This window comes from Vicia villosa, linkage group LG1 (genome assembly GCF_029867415.1).
Source record: "Vicia villosa cultivar HV-30 ecotype Madison, WI linkage group LG1, Vvil1.0, whole genome shotgun sequence".
In the NCBI taxonomy this organism is placed as follows: domain Eukaryota; kingdom Viridiplantae; phylum Streptophyta; class Magnoliopsida; order Fabales; family Fabaceae; genus Vicia; species Vicia villosa.
This window is the reverse complement of record NC_081180.1, coordinates 147,512,183-147,530,744: the sequence shown is the minus strand read 5'-3', so window position 1 is coordinate 147,530,744 and position 18,562 is coordinate 147,512,183. Positions and strand designations below refer to the sequence as shown.

The 18,562-nt window shown below is 36.3% G+C and overlaps 2 protein-coding genes across 3 annotated transcripts; one reads left to right on the top strand and one right to left on the bottom strand.

Annotated features, from left to right (window-relative positions):
• Positions 1-2,078: 2,078 nt before the first annotated feature.
• On the bottom strand, positions 2,079-2,396 carry LOC131656893 (uncharacterized). Its single transcript, XM_058926458.1, has one exon. The coding sequence runs from the start codon at positions 2,394-2,396 to the stop codon at positions 2,079-2,081; it is 318 nt and encodes a 105-aa protein (XP_058782441.1).
• Positions 2,397-4,793: 2,397 nt separating this feature from the next.
• Positions 4,794-11,073, top strand: LOC131644444 (glutathione reductase, chloroplastic/mitochondrial). 2 transcript variants are annotated; one of them, XM_058914948.1, is made up of 11 exons: positions 4,794-5,229; positions 5,419-5,644; positions 5,754-6,032; positions 6,127-6,303; positions 6,802-6,855; positions 6,932-7,080; positions 9,267-9,330; positions 9,433-9,603; positions 9,697-9,834; positions 10,284-10,379; positions 10,832-11,073. In XM_058914948.1, exons 1-10 carry the CDS (start codon positions 4,883-4,885, stop codon positions 10,323-10,325), a joined length of 1,647 nt encoding a protein of 548 aa, XP_058770931.1. In that variant the 5' UTR covers positions 4,794-4,882; the 3' UTR covers positions 10,326-10,379; positions 10,832-11,073. The 2 variants fall into 2 exon arrangements, with proteins under 2 accessions (XP_058770931.1, XP_058770930.1); XM_058914947.1 differs by having other exon boundaries at positions 10,828-11,073.
• Positions 11,074-18,562: the final 7,489 nt, after the last annotated feature.

Sequence of the window (18,562 nt, the reverse complement as noted above, 5' to 3'; positions counted from 1 at the left end):
ATATTGCAGAACCAAATTTTGTTCTTACAAAAATTACATTCATGTTTTAAAAATAATTTTACTAATGTGTTATATTAGGTGGACAAATTTAACATGACACATTAGCAAAATTATTTTATAAAGTTAAAAAAAATTGGATTTATTTAGTGATCTATAATAAAAAAGTTTGACGTCAAATTAATTTTATAAATCTTAATAAGTATTATTTAATAATTAATATTTAAAGATTACTATATGATTAAATTATTTATTATTAAGTTTTCACAATAAGATCTATAAGAATCAATATAATAAAATCAATTTTAAAATTTAGAACAGAGCTCTAAATTATTTGACACCACCCTAAATCTTTTTATGGTTTCTTATAGTAATTGTCACTGGTTTGTCTAACTCTATGAATCATGTTACTATGCAAACTTATGCTCATGCTTTGATTATAGCTTCTGACTTTTGCTTTTACATCTTGAATTATATTTTTTTGATGTATTATGTTAAAATTTATATAAAAATATAATTAATTATTATGTATATTACTACAATTTTATGCTTGTTAGTTAATAAAATAATTAATTGCACGAATTTAAATATTAATAATATATAAAAATGAAGAAAAAAAAGAATATGATCGAACAATATAAAATAATTTTACAATAACAACCAATTATATATTATGCTACTAAATCACATTGATATTTTTAAATTTATTATTTGACATAGTTTAATATTAAATTTTTATCGAATGAAAGTGTAATGCACCACCTTTAATTTCATTTAAGGAGTATAGGTGGGAGGAGTGGTGTATTAACTAGTGGCAGAATCAGAAATTTTAGGAAGACCGGGCAAAAAAATTATACCTTGTTTTTACTAATTTTACACTTTGTTTCTACTAATTTTATCCTTAATTGTCTAAAACTTTTGTCTAAAAATTTTACACCGTGTTTTGACTAATTTTGCCTTTAATTTTATCTAAAAATTACTAATTTTGCCTCTAGTATTGTCTAAAATACCAACTATTAGGTGGAGAGTATACAACGAAAGGAGGGGTTAAGCCCAGACGCATACCCGGGCTCGCTGGGCTATAGCTCCGCCCCTATTAACCCCTCTATTTGTTTTGATTAAGTTGTGTTCTCACTTGGTATGTGGTTTGTTTTGTTGGTGTTTAGTTTGTAATTGGATTGGATATTTTGAACTTATTAAAAAAAAATAGAGAAAATTTCATTACACCCTCTTAATTCTCCCAGTCATATGGCGAAACTTTAATTATGCTTCCTGTTTCTGTAGATGCATATTCGGAAGCACATTTTTTCCAAAAATTTGTATCTTTCCGTTAAAACATCTACAGAAGCGTTAAAAAAACATAGTAAATGTTTGTTTAATTTAAATTATTTCAATTCAACAATTCTTCCGTAGCTACATCTACGAAACATGTTAAAAACAGAGTGTTCCGTAGATGTACCTACGGAACATTCTGCTATATATTAAATTACCTGCATATCACTTCAAAACTCAATTTTTATAACATCTATGGAAAATCAAATTATAACAAATTAAAGTAATGCAATTTAAAGGCAACTGTAAATAGTACACACAAAAAATACATCGTATAAATCGTCGGCCAACATGTCGAATACATAATCAAAGTAACGTACATAAATGAAATCAAAATACAGAAAAGAAAAAAAATTGCAGGCATCACTACTGTGTGTGTCGGACATCATCCCACGCCTCTCCTCTGCCTCTGACCCCGCCTCTGCGTCTGCTTCCACCTCGCCGTCTGCTAGCTACTCTGCCTCTACCGTCCAGTGCCCTACCTGTCTTGGCACAATGTCGATGGTACAAAATGCCTCCTCTGTCAGCCTAATCATACCATCCAGTACACGTCTGGCATCAGACCCCTCAAGAAAGAAACCATCTGCAATGGCTGCTCGCCCCATGTCAGCTATCTGACGACACCAAGGAAGAACATCCTGAGTATGGTCCAACTGAGCCTGATGAGTCTGCAAAATCTCATCGTTGGGTGGTCTGGGTGGTGATCCCGGTGCAGTGAGAATCATGTATGGGTGTGACACTCTGCAGTACTAGGTGATGTACTCGTCGACGCAATTCCAATCTACCTCTGATCTGGTCGCCAAAGTCTTGTTAAGAACCATGTGATGCTCCCAGTCTGCAAAGACATCATCTAGCTGCCGACGGGTCATGGCGATAGGAACAGAGACAATAGGGTCGCGAGGTATCGTCTGCTGGTAGCCAAATTGACGCATGATGCGCTCCGAAAGATAATGAACAATAATGGTCGAACTGACAGCTAACCATCCAGAATATAGGGCGATGTCATCCCATGAAACCGTCTCACGGTGATCAGCATAGCAGTCATATCGGACGTCCTCGGTAGCCATGCGATCAAGATAGCATCTGTAAGGATCCGTCACCTAGTTCCCTCTGAGGGGACGAAGACTCTGGCACGCGGCATGACCTTAGTGTAGCCAGGCACTTCTTCCTAGCCAATGATTTCAGGGAAGTGCGGTAATATTCAACCCTCGAAAAAATACAGTGATCAAATATACTATCATAAATGTATAATAAATTTTCAAAAAATATAGAAGGATATAAGATTGTTACCACTAAGAGGATACAGTTGTCAACCGTTCTTGCCTTCCACAGGCATCCCTCTTCGAGTCTATGGTAGCTATACGTCAATGTAGCCGCTCCCCAGTTGTACTCATGGACACGTGCGGTATCTGATAAGCACCTCAGAAAAACGACGTCTATGTACCACGAGTTTGTGTCTACAAAGAGCTAAGTGCCTATCAAATATAGGAAATAACATTTCAGCACCCGCTCTATGTGTATATCCGCCTCTGCCTCGTCACCAGCAGCCTCATGTGGCGCAAGAAGCTCGACATCATATATCCGCTGCAAGAAGTGAAACCTCACGTGCACCCCGCGGGTCCTCTCCACCTCCTCAAGCGCGTCATCAGGATCAACCCCAACTCCTCAATCAACATCTCTATTGCTTCCTCCTTCGTCAGGCTACCTGACCAAGAAGGGTACCCCTGATAGGTAGATGCAGGAGGCATGCCACGTCATCAAGAGTGATGATAATCTCACCATGAGGAAGATGAAATGACGAAGTCTCTGGATGTCATCTCTCTGTAAATGCCATCAGCATCCTATTATGGATCGTCTAGAAGCCGACCTAACAGAGGTCCCTTATCCCAGAAGCTGCAAGTACATCCTGGAACCATGGCTCGTCAGGCTGCGCGAGAGCGACAATCTTCCGGTCATGGTTGTAGAAACTCTGGAAATCCATATCCTGAAATTTTCCAAAAAAAACATTGTTATTAATAAGCAAAGTCAGAAACTGAAGAAAAAAAGTAATAAGTAATAACCGAAGAAAATTTACCTCTCACTCCCAGATATGCCTGGATGAATGATCTGCATACCCTGTCAACATGGATGCATCTATAGGACCCCCCGGGTACCAGACAAGCTCCGACACCGGATCTTCCTTGTGCAGCTCAGGAGGTGGCACCGAAGATCCTGCATCGACCGTCACTGGTACAGGCACAGAAGTAGAATAACTGCCCCGTTGATGTCTGCGGGCAGAGGTCATATGTGAGGAACCCTCAACATCATCCCGGAGGCCTCCGTGATGAAGTAGTAGATGGAGAAGGCCCCTCAACTGGAACAGATGGAGAAGGCCTCTCGACTAGAACAGATGGGGAAGGCTTTGTTGGAACGGGTGTAGCAGGTACATTTCCTAGAACGACAGCTCCATCAGTCACATGTGATACTACATGCATCCGTTCATGCCGCATGGATGCATGTTGTGTAGTCCTCCCATATATAATGCGGTCTGGATGGTCGTCCATAATATCTGAATTGTGATACTAATAAAATCGAGTTAGATACTGTATAGTCATAAGAAGAAAAGAATAAAAATTTGTTCTTCCGTAGATGCATCTACGAAAGTACCTAACGTTTCAAAAAATTGGGTTTCTTCCGTATGTGCATCTATGGAATGATCCAACGTTCCATTCTTTCGTAGATGAATCTACGAAAGGTTCTAAAACCTCAAAAACGCAACAATTGCGTATGGTCACTGATGCAGAGGGTTAAAAAACCCATTTTGGTGGCTTGATCATCCGTTTAACACATCAAAGAGTACCTACATTGTCTCTAAACTATATTTCAAAAATTATCCAATCATTTTTACACCTAAAAATTGAATTCCATCTCTATTACAAATACTCTAAAATAACTCGAAAAGTCGAAAATTTACCGATTAAATTAAGTTTGGAAGTGGTTGAAAGGTGTTGATAGTTGATGTTGACGTTATCGGCCGAACTCGAAAGAAAGAAAGTAAGTTTTGCGAATGTTTGAATTTTGAGGTTTGGAGAGTTTGAGTGTTCGGAAATGAGAAAAGTGAAGAATATGGGAGGAGAAGAGTCTGGCGCAAATATAACATCAATTGCTTTCGTTGATGCATCTACAGAAGTTTCGATATGTGTATCTACAAAACAAAATAACTAAACAGAAAAAATATTTCCGAAAATACATCTACAAAAACATGATGCATTTTAAGAAACTCGCATGGTGCAAGAGAGAATTAAAGGGTGGAAGGGTGGAGTAAGATATTCTTAAAAGAAATATCATGTATCAGACTATAAAAAAGAATTTTTTTTATTTTGCATAATTAAGATTATTAAAAAGATATCTTTTTATTTTGCAGAGTTGAGATTACTAGGTAAGCCCGTGAGGAATCCAATTCTACCTTGGCAACTGCCAAACTCTAACTTTTATTATTCCACTGAGATATTCGGATTATTATTAACGCGGTTGGTTACTAATCACCCCCGGGAACAGAGAGAGAAACCAAGCAATGGCTACTTCACTTTCTCTCTCCTGTTGTTCTCCAACTCTAACTCGCAGCACTCTTTTCTTCACCAAAACCCTCCCATTTTCTCGTTCCTTCTCCATCCCTCTCCCTCTCTCCACCAAAACCCTAATTTCTCGCTCTCCTCCCCCTCGCACCTTCGCCGTCCGCGCTGAGTCCCAAAACGGCGCCGAGCCCGCCCGCCAATATGACTTCGACCTCTTCACCATCGGCGCTGGCAGCGGAGGCGTCCGCGCTTCCCGCCTTGCCTCAAACTCCGGCGCTTCTTCCGCCATCTGCGAGCTCCCGTTCTCCACTATCTCATCCGATACCACAGGTGGTGTCGGCGGCACGTAAGCCCCTGTTCACTACTTAGGATTTCTTATCCATGTAAACATCAAAATATGTGGTTAATGAAGTTACTTTGATGATTAACGAGTTTATTAACTATTTACTGAATGTAATTAATTATTAATCACTTTTTAAAATGTGTACAAAATTGTTTCTATTCTGAAACCATCTTAATGCATATCTTTGTGCAGGTGTGTAATACGTGGATGTGTACCTAAGAAATTGCTTGTTTATGCCTCAAAATTTTCTCATGAATTTGAAGAAAGTAATGGTTTTGGATGGAGATATGACAGTGAACCTAAGCATGACTGGAGTAGTTTGATTGCTAATAAAAACGCCGAGTTGCAGCGGCTTACTGGTATCTATAAGAATATTTTGAAAAATGCCGGTGTCAAGTTGATTGAAGGCCGTGGAAAGGTGGGATGATTCTTTTCTTTGGATCCATTTCCAAGTATTAGATAGCTTTATAATTGAAGAAACATTAAGTTTTTTTGTGTGCTGATATCGGTTTTGTAATATTCTACAGATTGTCGATCCTCACACAGTCGATGTTGATGGGAAGTTATATTCAGCGAAAAACATTTTAGTTTCAGTTGGAGGTCGGCCCTTCATTCCTGATATTCCTGGCAATGAATATGCAATAGATTCAGATGCTGCCCTTGATTTACCATCAAAGCCTCAGAAGATAGCCATTGTTGGTGGGGGTTACATTGCCTTGGAGTTTGCTGGTATCTTTAATGGTTTGAAAAGTGAAGTTCATGTATTTATACGACAACAGAAGGTTTTGCGGGGATTTGATGAAGAGGTAAGCAATCATGGACAATACATATTATTGAATCGTTGCCCTGTGTTAACCGTTAACTCTTCTTTTACAATCAAATTGTGAACTATGTCTGCAGATTAGAGATTTTGTTGCAGAAAATATGGCTCTTAGAGGTATTGAATTCCATACTGAGGAGTCTCCTGTAGCTATCACTAAGGCAGCTGATGGGACACTCTCTTTAAAGACCAACAAAGGTACTGAGGAAGGTTTCTCTCACATTATGTTTGCCACAGGACGCACACCTAATACTAAGGTATTAGTCGTGACTATGTATTTTTGTTATTTTCTTGTGATTGGCTGTTTGAAAACTAATAAGTACCAACAAATAACGTTTTTAGAATAGAAAATAATTTGGAGGGCATATGTTTATTTGTGCCTAGCAATTATTACCTTCATTCAATAAAGTCATTGAAAAGGGATTTGATAAAGAGAATATAATTTATCAAATAAAAATAGTTTAAGCTTAGTATTATTTCTTCACTTAAATGTCGATATTTTCCCATATACACATTTAGGTCCTAAAATTTTCTTTTCAACATTACACATTCAGTTCCTTGGTTAATCCTTTACATGAATAATTATGTGCTGATGCTGAAAGCTAATTTCCATATTTATCAAAGATTAGGAATGTCTGAACTCTTGTGTGATTGCAAGCTCTTGAAGTTTATTTTTGGGGTTAAAATTTTCCTTTGTCTTTTTGTCTTATACATGTAACTGAAAGAGATAATTATGAGCTATAATTTCACTGCAGGATTTAGGCCTGGAGTCTATTGGTGTGAAAGTGGCTAAAGATGGATCAATAGAGGTAGTGTAAGCTTATCATTGGTTTCTATATGATAAATATTCATATGGTCATTTATTTTTATTTGTATTTCGCCCAGGTTGATGAATACTCTCAAACATCGGTTCCTTCTATTTGGGCGATTGGAGATGCTACAAATAGAGTAAATCTCACCCCAGTTGCTTTGATGGAGGGAGTGGCATTGGTAAAAACATTGTTTCATAATGAGCCAACAAAACCTGATTATAGGTAATATACATAGTGTATCATGCTAATTTGCTAAAGTAGTGTGAATTTAGTGATCAATATGAGGCTGGCAAATTTATAAATTAAATGGCTTCTTAGACATTACCATAAATCTAACCGTTTAACCATTTATAACCATCTTGCTGATCTTTCTCAACAAACATTGAATACAGTATGTTATTTAGTTTTTATTTGCTTAAACTTTGAAAAGTATTATGTTTATCAATCTTAGATGATTAATAAATTGACAATGGATTTCTGATGAGTTTGTATGGCAAAGCTTATTACACCATTGTTTCTTATATGGTCAAGAAGACAGTTAACTCCTTAAATTTTTGTGTAAATTTTGAAGAGAGCTTAGTAGTTTAAAAGATGTGGAAAAATGGAAAAAACTAGATGGTTTTTAACAAGGTTTGATATTTTGGTTTTTAACTGTTAGACGCTGGCCTGAGGATCTAGAGGGGGGGTGAATAGATCTCACAGAATTTTTCGGAATTATTTCGAACTAAAGCGAAAGCGGTTCTGAATCGACTTGCGTCTATTCCGGACCGTTATTGCAAGGGTCGTATATGTGACAAAACCACAAGATAATTGAGATTAACGATGAAATGATATGTTATCGAATCAATACGTTTCACAGCTGAAAATCAATTAACTTCTAAATTGACAAACTTTGGTTTGCAATGCAGTAATAATGGAATAAGCAAAAAGACAAACACTTGGTGATAATGTTCAAATTGATGATGATTCAAGATGTGGTGAATTGTGATGTTTATGCAAAACCTTAATTCACAATTTTAACACTTGAATCGTTAATCAATTTTGCAATTATGACCAAATATGAACAGAACGTAAATGAAAAGATAAAAGCGACAAGAACACGATATTTGTTCAGGCAGTTCGTCGATCGTCCTCGCTACGACTACGTCTGCCCCCAATTTCAAATTGAAATTGAGAAATCTTCCATTAATGTTGAAAGCAGTTTATACAAAGAAGAAAGCAAAGCGATAAACAATAAACCGAATTTGTCGATCCTTTGAATTTTCTTCCCCCTTAATCTTGAGCCAGATCAAGGTGATCCAAGAGCTTCACTTGATCCCTTTTCTGCAGTGTCTTGAATTGCCTTGAACCCTTGTTCTTCAATCTTCACACTCAGATGGATCCTCGATGAAACCTCTTGATTAAAACCCCCAAGAAACACCTATCTTGGAGGACAAAACCCTCGGATTTTATTCACCAAAAACCCCACAAATCTTCACCCACTAGGAATCTTCAATTCCGTTCCATGGACGTTATCGAACTCGATCACTAACCCTCAACGCAAGAATGATTATGTGTAATTGTGTTGGAGATGATGACGAACGAAGATGAGAAGACTTTGTGTATCTTTCAGTCGTTGGTGTTCGTTGCAATAATTGAACCTTGGACAATATATATGAGAGCTTATCAGTTGGAGCAGAGAAAACCAGAAATTTTGGCATTTTTGATCAATTAGGTCGACCTCTTGTAGTGCTTAGGTCGACCTAGCAGAGGTGCATTAGTTTAGAATGATATTTGCTCCCAGTTAGGTCGACCTGTTAGGGAAGTAGGTCGACCAGAATTCTCTTCAAGTGCGTTTTGGGACATTTCTTCAATTTAGGTCGACCTAGTTGATGTGTGGGTCGACCTAGCAGAAGTGTATGGAATTTTCTCAATTTTAGGTCGACCTGGGTTGACAGTAGGTCGACCTAGCTGCTGCTTTTCTGCATTTTTCTTGTTTTGCTTGTGTTGAGTCGACCTATATGCATAGTAGGTCGACTTGCTCTGTCATAAGTGACCAATGCTTGCTTTTCCTTGAGTTTTTCTGCTTGTGCCTTGTTGCTTGTATGCTTGTTGAGTTTGCCATGAATCAAAAACATCTTTGTGAGTGTGATCTTGTATTCACATTAACATGTGCAACTGTGTGATCAAGTTTTCTGGTGGTGGTGGTTGTAGTTGCTCTTAAGTGCTAAATATGCAGTTTTTGTTTATTTTGCTAGTCATTTGTGCATATATTTATGATTAGAATTTCCTTTTCGCCTTTTCATTTTAACTAACTTAATCATCACATTCCTAATCCTGCTTGTAATGTTGAATAGTAGCATATAGGCTATCCTGTTTTTGTATTTCATAGCCTCCTAACAGATTGTGTTATATTCATCTTTTTCTAGAGCTATTCCTTCAGCTGTGTTTTCCCAACCACCAATTGGAGGAGTTGGTCTTTCGGAGGAAGAGGTGACTGACCTTTGGCATGCTGAATCCATTTCAATGATATTCTGAAAATTTTAATAAATCATGCAGATTATGCTCTTACTAACATTTTGTTTATTTGCACAGGCTGCAGAACAATATGGTGATATTGATGTCTATACAGCAAATTTTAGGCCGCTGAAGGCCACCCTCTCTGGGCTTCCAGACCGGGTTTTTATGAAACTAATAGTCTCTGCAAAAACAAATGAAGTTATTGGATTGCACATGTGTGGAGAAGATGCTGCTGAAATTGCGCAGGTTTTTGTTGTTGCCGCAGCTGTTTTCTTATATTGCTCTGATAATGATACATGAGTTTAAATTCACTTATTTGTAAAAATGCTTGTTACACAGGGGTTTGCAGTTGCTATTAAAGCTGGATTGAAAAAGGCGGACTTTGATGCCACAGTAGGCATTCATCCAACTGCAGCTGAGGAATTTGTTACCATGAGGACTCCCACTAGGAAGATTCGAAAGAACCAAGCTTCAGAGGTAAATCAAGGTCTTAGCCCATGTCTTCCATTAATATGCTGTGCAGAAATTGTCCAGCATTCTATTCAACAAGCTAAATATTTTGATAATTCATTAACCTTTAATGTTACTCTGTTATTTGGAATTGGAAGACATCAAATTTCTTAAATACCAAACACATTTTCCCTATGCACACCATGATTGCATGGCTCTGTTGATCAAATCAGTAGCCTGCTCCCTCCTATTCCCTCTCCGGGAAGTCTAGCAATATAACACGTGATTCATTTGGTTAACCACCTTTGTATGGTTATCAAAGCATCCTATTAGTTAAATTGCTTTCGTACCAAACATTTTCGCAACAAATAGTAGAGCCCTTATGTATATTGTTTGAACTTATTCTCGTTACTATTTTTGTGAATCTGTTTTGTAAACTGTATTTGGAATGTTTGTTTGGTTTCAATATATTCTAGGGTAAGCCAGATTCTGAAGCAAAAGCTGTGGTTGGATCTTAAGAATATTAATTTCCTTCAATGATTATACCCAAAGAAACTTGCCGAGGCCGTAAGGTAAGAATGAACTACTATTTTTTTAGTAGTACATTTTTTGTTTAGAGAATCTGCATTTTATTTTGTTGTAATTATGGACTTCCATATGATATATGACAGTAGAATAGAGATTAGGTGTAAGTGCTCTTTGGGCTCTTCTCTATTTTGACCATCTTGTGATTTTGGACATCCAATAACTTTTTTGCTCGAATTTAGTTCTCAATTTTCCAGTTACTACAACCACGGCTTTTGGATTTTCATCAAATTCCTATTACCTAAAAAAAAATTCAATATTTTAATTTTTCTCTCAACCCAACATGGCAGGAATATATGTTTTTTAGGAGCTGTAGTCCTTACCAATGCAACATGCTTCTAATATAGTATTAATGATCAATTGGACAGTTAATAAAGGATGTATACTTTTAGTAACTCTGACAGACTCGTTTCCTTTTTAATACTGTTTATGCAGTCAGGTTATTGAGTTTTCGAGTGATCTCTGGCAACTGAGTTTTCAAGACAGTTCATGAAATAGCCTGCAGAGCTCATCTGGAAAGGCGGAGCGATGGAATTTTGCGAGCTACTATGTGCAATTTGTAATTTATTTTTCACCTTTTTTACCAATTTATTTTTCACCCTAACCTCGTCCATTTGTACATATTAAGAGGAAATTTCGCAAGGTACTTTGATGTTAAATAAAATAATCTATCTTATGTAATTTGAAGCAGTTGGAATTGAGACTAAGAGCATGGTTATAATTCAATTTAAGTAGAATATTAACTTTTCAAATCTTTCGCATGGGAAACTGGATTATTAAATCCTGCAAAAAATGGGATGGTGGTAGATTGGTTCATTCAATTTATGTATTGAAAAGTGTAATTTTCTTGCTTAATAGTGAGTTGACAGGTCGGTATATAAAATAAAACAAAAACATCGGGGAATGGCAAGATAACCACTATTTTTGAAACCACGATGCTATAAGAACACCAGAAATTTTCATTGCATCCATATAACTTACATATCCGTGGTGAAATTCCTAAAATATTTCTTTATTTTGGACATGTGTATCCGAAGATATCTTTTTCTTAAAATAAAAGGTGATTTTGGATATGCACATTCGAAGTCACCTTCAGATGTGTATATTCGAAATAATGTCTGGGATAAAATACATAACAACATAAAAATAAAGCATCGATTTATTATAAATAATCGAAATTATATAGATAGTTCAACAAAAATTTAAAGTTACATATTGTTAAACATTGGTAGTTGAGGACGGCACAATATTTTGATAACGTCTTTTTCCGATCTTTGAAGTTTCACATCTAACTCGATCGGACCCTCGAAGAATATTGTTGAAAAGTTGTCCACATAACCTTTAAATCGTCATCGTTCTTGAAATTAAATGGGGTGAACTTGACGTATTCTTCGGCGTCAAGTGAAGATGAACGATACTGAAGCTTGACCACCTTTCGATTTTCTGGATATTGCAAGAGAGAGTTCAGTGTCTAAATCAACTCTGCAAACGACGTGTCGCTCAAGAACCTAAATTGAAGCAGCATCGGGTAACCACTGTTAAAGTAGACAAAGGCAAGGTAAAGGTAGGTTTGAGTCGTTTTTTAGTCTGGCTTGAGATGTTGATGAAAGTTTATAGAAACATTATTTATAGACTTTTTTTGGAGTAATATGGACCTAAGAAATCTTATCTTGCTATTAGTGGATATTTCGGATATGCATATATGAAATAAGCCATAATGCTTAAAAATTTCATATATGCATATCCGAATTATGCAGAAACAGAATAAATTTCAATTTATTATGTGCAATTTCAACATCATTTCAATTAAAACAATTAAATTGGTAAGAATAAATGTTGACTACATTAAATAGATAATATTATATATCTATTGAATCGTATTGGTTTTACATTCGTCACGACAATACATACAAAAAATGATCCGGTAAATTCTAAAATGCATCGAACGAATTGTCAACGCTTAATTTTAAAACCGGTAAATTCTCCGACTTTTCCCTATTTTCTTCTCCCTCTTGCTTCTTTATTTCTTCGAACACCACCATTCTTTCAATAAAAGGATCCGGCCAAGTGTCCGCCTCTTTTGTATGATGTGTCGTCCACTCACATGACGTGGCCGGGATAAGACACCCCCGATTTCAACAAAACTTGTACAAAGTGGCGCGATCTTAGATACCCAATACAAATGATGCGGACGGACGCGTCTATAGGTAGGCGACTATGAATTGGAAAAAATGTCTCTGAAAACCCAAATCTCGTTAAATCGACACACACCCGATCGTACACACTTGCTATAAGATGACCCATCTCAGGGAAGGACATCCACTTTGAAACTGGTGCGTGAGAGATAAGGGAAGGAACAAGCGCATCGTGAACTTTATCAAACTTTTCTTTATTCTCATAAAGTCGGTTGTAGAGGCCCCTATGTGAAGTCAACTCCAAAATAAGTGCTCGACGAATAAGAGTGTGATTCTCTTCTCCTTTCCCGAGTAAACCGGCAATGACCCGATACCCACAATTACCATTGGTCCCCACATCAACTATATTTTCAATATCTTTGTGCATAAATATAGGCATCTCATTAATGTAGATCATCTTTGGTTTTTTAGTCGGGGTGTGCGAGGCGGTTTGAAAATGCGCGCTCCCTTGGTAGCACTACACTTAGATTTTGGTGTAGGTGAATCCGGGATCAAAGAATCAACATATTCATGATAACTTGGAGTCCTCTTAGTTGATGTCTCATCTTGGGCACTTGAGCCCTTTTTAGGCGCACCCTTGGTTTTAATCGGTTGAGAAGGAGGTTTCAAATCGGGTGTTTTCGGAAAAGCGACTTTTCTCAATTGTTCTTTTATGTGCAATTTCATGGTGTCATGGGCTTTGGAAAATCTATCCATGATAGCTTCCAACTCGGTTGTGATGGTTATATTGGATTCACCCTCTTTCGCGGGTTCGTAATCATCAAATCGGAGCTTTCTCCAATGATCGATTACTTCATCCATGCGTACTAGGGAATTCAACTTCATCTTTTTAGAAATTAGACAAGCACACAGAAGCCCGTAAGTTTTTCGAATTGTACATCCACATTTTGAACTATCCCGACCTGTCGTGTCCGCTCGCTTCGCTTCATGAAAAATAAAATTCAATCCCGCCCTGGATTTGTTGAAAATCAATTGCGAGTAGAATTTTTTCCTTAAACTGGTGTTCCGCAACGGTATTGCTCCGACCAAATGATGTTTGAAGTTTGTTATGTTGATTTTGGAGCATTTGGTTCACCGTGTCCCATCCCCTACAAAAATCCCCCTTGCTATCACCCAACCATTTCTTCATTGCCGCATGTGCGTCCTCAACTCAGTTGGATGTTGTGCAACCCAAATGTCTAACTTGGTCCTTCCAAGCGCAAACACCTTTCTCTTTTAATTTTTCAACGATAGTAGATTCGACGTATTTAAGAAAATTGGAGTATCTAACACACAATGTCAAGAAGTGTACCACATTCTCAATATACAACTCTTCGGAACATGAATTTAAAATATTTGTCCATGCACCCATTATCTTCTCGACCATAACACCGGGTTTGATTATGTTTTTGTTGTCATCCTTTTTTTCTTTCGTGCCAAGCGCGAGTTTGAGCTTAGACCTCATATTTTTTGCTATATGATACTGACAAAGTATTGTGGTTGATGTCAGAAAGACGATACCAACTACATTCATAAAAACATTATCTCGGTCGATAACGATGACACTCGGCATATTGTTTGGATCAACCAACAAGGTCTTACGTATTCCCAAAGCCCATGTAACATTATCTTCTTTCTCACATTCCATAAAAGCGAATCCAACCGAAAATGTCTTATCCGTAGAGTTCACACCAATAATTTCTAGCAGTGGAAGCCTATACTTGTTGGATTTGTAAGTCGAATCAATTATAAGGACGATTAGAAATGTGTTGAACAAGTTGATACTTTCCCAAAATATGTCACGAATGGTAACTGTTACACCCTTCTAATCCCCCGCAGAATATAAAATAAATTCAGAGTAAAACATGTAAAAATGATGCTACAACTCCTTAGTAAAATTTAAAACTATTGTCATGCTTTTTCGAGGAACATAAATCAAAATTTATTCAACAAGACATGTTTAACACAGTGGAATAGAGTTTCATAATTGGATAATGGAAAACATCAATTATCAGCACCAAAAATCACCGTCTCAATTCAACTAAAATTATCCAAATAAATAAAACAAGAGTTTATTAAATAACTCTTAAACAAAGAACGTTCCCCAGTGTTACAAGACCAGAGCATGACACCGACACGACTGAAACTAAAACAGATTAGCTTTACGAGCTATCCTCACCAAGCGTAAACGCTGCTACTCCTTAATCTAAAAATGATCAATAGTAAGGTTAAGACATATTTACAATTAAACTATATTATGAGTTCATAAACAACAAAACATCATAAATAAATTGTTCACCCTATTGCAACATATTCTAGATTTTAGGGATGTTCATCCAACAATTCACAAATACAATCAAACACGGGACACATCACCAAATTATAGCACTGGAATTCTTCCACTCATGTTATAATGAACATACATACTAATGCAATGAGACACTATGCATGTGGTACTAAAAACATGGGATTAACCCATCTCACCGATCCAAACACCATCGGGATACGGCCACCGCCAAATCACTAATTCCATACAATGAGAATTAGCTTCCACTGATCCAAACACCACCGGGATATAGCCATAATTATGATTATGAATGCATGCGCCACAACTAGCATGCTAATCATCAACACCAATTAAGATTAACAATATCATCACGAAATAACTCACCAAAACAACACCGAGTATAATGTATTCGTGCCTCAATACAAATCAAACAATCACATCATACGTAATTCACACTGAACACAACACCAACATTACAATTATGTTGTCACAACATCACCATATTATCACATTCATCAATAGCATTCACATAGCTTTTATCAATCATAAATGACATATTACATACAAGACAAGCAATGTCATTCTCAACAACCACCAAAAACAACATATACATTTAATAAATTTAGGTATAATGTATACATACAATTACCAAAACATATGCAAATAAGAATTATCCATATAATCTTAACATCTTAGCATATCACCATAATTCAACATATTGAATTATCTACCAATTGTACAACATACAATCATCATGTAACAATCACAACAATGCATAACAATTAGCATTCATCAAGTCCATGTATCACAACTAGCACATAGTACACAATACCAATACATGTTATTCTCAAATAACATTAATCCATGACATACACATATACAATTACATGTCATTTACACAACCACATAATAATTAGATTATCTAGTGCTAATAAATTCATTTTCATCACAAAGAGCATTTTGTTAGCTTTCTAACGCTTCGAACTACATACAAAACGGACTTACAGATCAAAAGTTACGACCTTCGAAAAATCTGTCAAAAATTGAATGTTGTGAGCCGACGCATGGATTCCATACTGGGCAATTTTTCTGCATGAGCTGATGTAAAGATCCCTTGAGTCGACGCATGGCTGTTTTATGTAGAATTTTTCTACGATTTTGTGTTTCTAGGTTTGCGATTCCTTGACCTTAAAATCCATTTTTTCCCATTATTTTAAACAATTTTAAGCTTTCTAATACATGTATGAAACTATGGTTATTAACTACATCATCTTAACACAAATCTTATTATTCTATTGCATATTGACACACCTAAATCATCAAAATTCATCATATCCTCATAACCCAAAATTTCCCAAAACGTGTGCAACATCAACACAACATCAATTCAATGTTCTAACACATTTATAACATTCATTAGGTTCATCTAACATCAAGTATAACTCCTAATCATTCATTTGTATCTAAGTCATCCAATTTGCCCCATAGGTTCCAAAACCCCAAAACCTAACATACATCCAATTGGAACAAACAACCTACATGATCAGTTCTATCATTCATAACTAATAATATAGGCTAAAAGGATTAGTCACCCCTTAACTTAGCCAAAGATTCTTGAATGCTCCCTCTTCCTCTGCTCTTTCACGTATCCTTGGTTCTTCTCCTTTCTCCTCTTTTGTTTTCTATTTTCTTTTCTTTTCCAGATTTCCTTAATATGTGAAAAATAGAAAAATAACTAGTAAGGCCTACATTGTTAACACATCCCTTTTACTAACCATCACACTAGGCCCAATCACTTATTGTCATAATTTTCCAATAAATTACCAAAAACTCCAATTAATCCAATTAAACAATTTAAATTCTAATTAAATTAAATAATGAAAATTATGGGGTGTTACAGTAACATTGTCCTCACAAGCTCTGTACCTTGAAACGTAATGGTTATCAACCCAAAGTTTTAAAAGTTGTTACATTTCCAATCTCGGACCTATTTTTGTAATGTTAAGTCTATAACGTTCATTGTATACCTACTTGATATTTGAAACACTTTCTGCTATTTTTCGCTTCAAATCGGCAAGTATGTTTCTCGGTGCAACTTTAATTATCGATAATTCTTAAATAGAATCCTTCTCTTCGTGATTTAGACTACATACAAATGGATGCCCGTGTAGCTTGGTTTCTAATGCGTGATTATGAAGTCCACAAACGACGCTCAAACGCCACAAACGATCAACCCTACAAGATACGCACAACTTAAACGGACACACACACACTTTCTCGATCTTGTGTCATCATGTTTTAACTTTTGATTCGTTGGAACATATTTCCCACCCCTCTCATATTTAATCACGATAAGTGCTTGCCTTCTACTAGTGCCATTATCGGACCTTGCTACCACAATGTGAAATCCAAGTTTATTAGCTTCATTTTGGACCCACTCTAGCAAATGTTGATGAGAAGTGAAAGTCATTTCATTTGTAAATTATGGTCAAACATCTATCGCAACAACAATCGTTTTAACATCATTGATCACCTCTTTTGGCTTAGCATCTTCGTTGACCTCCTCCATAACTTCTACCTTATCTCTCGCAATGTTGTCGGGATGCACCATACATAATGTGTGCACAAAACATACATTCTGTCAAAACTGATTTTTGAATTCTGTAACAGACCTTATTTCGGACATGCACTTCCAAAATAAGTTTGGTGGATTTCGGAAATGCATATCCGAAGTGACGCAGTTTCTTCTTCAACAAATCAACACCAATGCAATGAAATGAGAGATGGAATGAAGAAACTTTACTTCAAATTGTAGCTTTCTATGCTCTTTTTGCTATGATGAACCACTTGAAACTTGGTTTGGAGACGAAAAATTGATTGAAAATGAAGGTGGATTTGGAGAGGGTTTTTGTTTTTTAGTGGAACAAAATGAATGAAATAGTGATGGTGGGAAAATGTATATGAAGGGTTTTTTCGGATATGCATATCTGAAAAAATACCTGACCTTTTAAATCCAACGTTATAATAAAAGAAGTTTAAAGAAGGGTTATTTCGGATAGGCATATCCGAAATAATTGAAAATGTAATAAGGGTGTCTTCGAATATGCATATCCAAAGGGTATTTTAAGGTTTTCAAGGGTGTTTTCCACACTATATGGGTGCAATGAGAAATTCCCCAAGAGCACCCACATATAGCATCAATAAGCAGAAACCCTCAATGACTGGGATGTATCCCAAATGAGCAACTGATTCCAAATCTTCAAAATAAACCATCTCTTGAATCAAATTTGGCCCTTAATCATCACACCTTATGGAAACCAAAAGTTGCCCTTATGCTCTTGAAACAAATATGGCCTTAAATCATCACACACCTTATGAAAACCAAAAGTTGCCCTTATACACTGTTCGAATATGGAAATTCGGACTTACATATTATACAATAAAATAATGGCATCTCCCAATAGCAACACTCATAAAATGAAGAAATTCCTCTCCTCAACCAACTTGAAAAAAAACTCATCAACAGTTATCATCCTAGCTAAAGCTTTCATACATGCCTCAACATCAAAATCGACACTAGTGAGAACACTACAAGATCCATTCCTATTTTCTTTTTTCAATTGATGAAGAACAAAAGTCTATTGAGTGAGATTAAAAGACTATTTGGGAAACTTCTTACATCGGTGCAACAAACAGTGTTTCAAATTAC

Excerpts from the sequence above, each read along its gene's own strand:
- LOC131656893 (XM_058926458.1), bottom strand. The coding sequence starts at position 2,396 with ATGGCTACCGAGGACGTCCGATATGACTGCTATGCTGATCACCGTGAG.
- LOC131644444 (XM_058914948.1), top strand. The coding sequence starts at position 4,883 with ATGGCTACTTCACTTTCTCTCTCCTGTTGTTCTCCAACTCTAACTCGC. Across the intron at positions 6,856-6,931 it reads CTAAAGATGGATCAATAGAG|GTTGATGAATACTCTCAAAC; the intron begins GTAGTGTAAGCT and ends TATTTCGCCCAG. Across the intron at positions 9,604-9,696 it reads ATGCTGCTGAAATTGCGCAG|GGGTTTGCAGTTGCTATTAA; the intron begins GTTTTTGTTGTT and ends CTTGTTACACAG.